General features: G+C 38.9%; 1 protein-coding gene across 1 annotated transcript; it reads left to right on the plus strand.

Moving 5' to 3' along the window:
* Window positions 1-871: 871 nt before the first annotated feature.
* Window positions 872-1,816, plus strand: LOC138092610 (olfactory receptor 5B3-like). The gene has a single exon (XM_068988662.1). It carries the CDS (start codon window positions 872-874, stop codon window positions 1,814-1,816), a length of 945 nt encoding a protein of 314 aa, XP_068844763.1.
* The last annotated feature ends 1,903 nt before the right edge of the window (window positions 1,817-3,719 follow it).

Below are 3,719 nucleotides of genomic sequence, written 5' to 3' on the forward strand. Positions count from 1 at the left end.
AATAAGTAATTGTAAATTGAGTAAAACTCAATTTTATTTATTTATTTATTGGAAGTGAGTTTATTTCTTTAAAAAAAATTATTGAAGTACAGTTGATTTACACTGCTGTGTTTCATTTCTGTTGTACAGTAAAGTGACTCAGTTATATATATATACATTCTTTTTCATGCTCTTTTCCACCATGGTTTTCCACAAGCTATTGAATATAGTTCTCTGTGTTTTACAGTAGGACCTTATTGTTTATCTGTCCTGTATACCATAATTTGCATCTGTCAATCCCAAAGTCCCAGACCAGTGAGCCAAAGAACGACTCTTCCTGGCTACAAAACTTGACTTCGACAGTAATAATTTTGTGAATTCAAATACATTATTCAACCCCTATACCTCAAAAGTTAAAAGACGGTAACAACTAGTCAGTCTTATAAGCTTATTGAGAAAAGCAAACTGATACACAGGCGAAGTGTACAGGGCAGCTCCAGGCACAACAGCAGCACAGAAGTGTAAGCATTTACGAGGCTCAGGGAACTGAAATGACACATACATTCTCTCTAGACATGCCATCTTGATCAAGACTTTATATTTTCACATTTCAGTTTATAAATTTATAAAATTTAGACAGTAGGAGATGAACCGTAAAGACCCTTCAGTTTCAACAATGCATAACTCTATAATTTATTAATATGCATCGAAACTTGTCAAAGCCGTATTTATATGAATAATATTGAAGCTATAATTACTGCCATAATGCAGTAATGTACATCTACCTATCTACCAATCATCTAGTTACCTGTTTCAATTTCTCTCCATTCAATTTCTCTGTTCCTTTGTTTCTCATTGCTCCAGGGCGTCTTGTGATTCCCAAACCGTATCCATGGAGAATAATACAGAAGTGACTGAATTCATCCTGCTGGGACTGACCAGTGCCCCCGGACTGCAGGTGCCCTTGTTCATCGTGTGTACCCTCATCTACCTCTTCAGCGTGGCTGGAAACCTGGGGATGAGTGCTCTGATTCTCACGGACTCTCGTCTTCACATTCCCATGTACTTTTTCCTTAGTAACTTGTCTTTAGTGGACTTTTGCTATTCCACAGCTGTCACTCCCAAGGTTATGGCTGAGCTGCTTATGGGAGACCAGGTCATCTCCTACAATGCGTGTGCTGCTCAGATGTTCTTTTTCGTAGCCCTGGCCACCGTGGAAAACTTCCTCTTGGCCTCAATGGCTTATGATCGCTATGCAGCCGTGTGCAAACCCTTACACTACACAGCCACCATGACACCCAGTGTGTGTGCGGGTCTGGCCGCAGGCTCCTACATCTACAGCTTCCTGAATGCCTCTGTTCACGTCAGGGACACATTCAGTCTCTCTTTCTGTAGGTCCAATCTAGTCCATCACTTTTTCTGTGATGTTCCAGCAGTCATGGCTCTCTCTTGCTCTGATAGACATGTTAGTGAGCTAGTTCTTGCCTTTGTGGCAAGCCTCAATATCTTTTTTGCCCTCTTGGTTATCTTGATTTCCTACCTGTTCATATTTGTCACCATCCTGAAGATGCACTCGGCGGAGGGATATCAGAAGGCTTTGTCCACCTGCACTTCTCACCTCACCACAGTCTCCATCTTCTACGGGACCGCCATCTTTATGTACTCCCAGCCGAGCTCCAGTCATTCCATGGACACAGACAAAATCGCATCTGTGTTCTATACGATGGTCATCCCCATGCTGAACCCCCTGGTCTATAGTTTAAGAAACAAGGAGGTTAAAAGTGCTTTCAAGAAGGCAGTTGAAAAAGCAAGCTTGTCTCTAGGCTTCACCTTTTAAAGCTGTAATACTTCAAATAACCTAGTTTCATTCCTCTCCTGTCTTTAACCATGAAATTATCCACATTTTAGGGCCCACACTACTTCTAAATTACTGAAATAATATTACCATTTATCCTTCAAAAGTGTATCATCATGCTTGGGGTTGGTGTATGGGGATGACCTATTGAGATGTTATGGGGAGGGAAGTGGGAGGGGGGTTCATGTTTGGGAACACATGTAAGAATTAAAGATTTTAAAATTTAAAAATAAATAAATAAATAAATAAAGATTAAGAAAAACAAAACAAAACAAAACAAAACAAAAAACAAAAGTGTATCATCAAGAAAAAAGAAAATGTTATGTCCAATTCTGTGATACCTGAATGAGGATGTCCACAGGAGTCTTTGAGTTTTTGGTGCCCTGCTTGTAATAAACTTTATAATTATATTTGATTCATTCATATGTTCGTATTCTCTCTACCATATAACAACACGAGCATATAAGTAAAACAACGGACACAAAACCATGAATATAAGCACATCCAAGAAGCTCAGAAGACTTTAGTAAGTTTCCTTAGATAAGAAAATGTGGTTGGAATGGTCTCTTTTTTTCCCCAAAACTTGTGGGTTTTTTTTTTTTTCTCCTGGTTATGTTTTAGAAGCTGATTGACAATTAACAAATATTAGTGAAATTAAATTGTGCTGTAGACACTTCATGGTATTTCTTGCCACAATGTCCTTCCACTTCTTCAAGCAGCATCCAGATTGTCTTTGGGGAATCTCTTTATGTTAGTTGGTATAAATAATACTATAATATTTGCTGTTATACAAGCAAAGTCCAAAATGACAGTGGCTTAACCACAGAGATTTTCCTTGCTCATATATTGTTCAGTTAGTTGTTCTATGGAAACTCAGTAGAACAGTAATCCAAGTTCTTTCTGTTTTGTGGCTCACCTTGTCTTTGCTCCTATTCTGTAAATCTAAAACATATTCTAAAGGCATTTGTTATTTACAGTAACTAGCACATGGAAGCAACCTAGATATCCATTGACAGATAAATGGATAAGAAAGTTGTGGTACATATACACAATGGAATATTACTAAGCTATACAAAGGAACACATTTGAGTCAGTTCTAATGAGATGGATGAACTTAGAGCCTAATATACAGAATGAAGAAAGTCAGAAAGACAAGTACTATAGATTAACACATGTATGTGGAATCTAGAAAGATGGCACCAGTGATCCCATGTGCAGGGCAGCAAACGAGACACAGACGTAGAGAGACACAGTGGGGGAAGGAGAGGGTGGGACGATCTGAGAGGATGGCGCTGAAACACACACAAGGTCATATGTAAAACAGACAGCCAGTGGGACTTTGCTGGTGATCTGCGACAACCTAGAGGGCCGGGAGGGGGAGGGGTGGGAGAGGAGTATGAGAGGGAGGGGCATATGCACACCTATGGCCGTTTCACGGCGCTGTACACAATAGTATAATTACCCCACGATTAAAAATAAAATATTAAAAGTTTAAAAAGCAGCTTTTAAATGGCCCCAGTAGAAGACACGTCCCTATCATCATAAACTTAGAGCCTGAAGAGAATATATTTGGATTACAACATCCGTCCACACTGGTGTCCATCTCAGTACATCCAAACGCAGTCTTGCAAATGCTGGGAGTACAGAAGCCTCTAAGTATGTAGACACAAAGAAAGGAATATCAGTGCAAGTTCCTATGGCATCTTTATTACAGAATTGAACTCCCCAAGGATCAAAACAAAACACATAAATATTATTCAAATCGGATATTTAATACAGATTGTGTTTACTGTTGATAAGTATTATTATGTTTACATTATCTACGGAAGCTTAGAATCACTGGAATGAACTGCATTACCATAACCAACTCAGATATTAAGCATTA

Source organism: Capricornis sumatraensis, chromosome 16 (assembly GCF_032405125.1).
Source record: "Capricornis sumatraensis isolate serow.1 chromosome 16, serow.2, whole genome shotgun sequence".
NCBI lineage: Eukaryota > Metazoa > Chordata > Mammalia > Artiodactyla > Bovidae > Capricornis > Capricornis sumatraensis.

Coding starts and splice junctions, on each gene's coding strand:
- LOC138092610 (XM_068988662.1), top strand. CDS start 872: ATGGAGAATAATACAGAAGTGACTGAATTCATCCTGCTGGGACTGACC.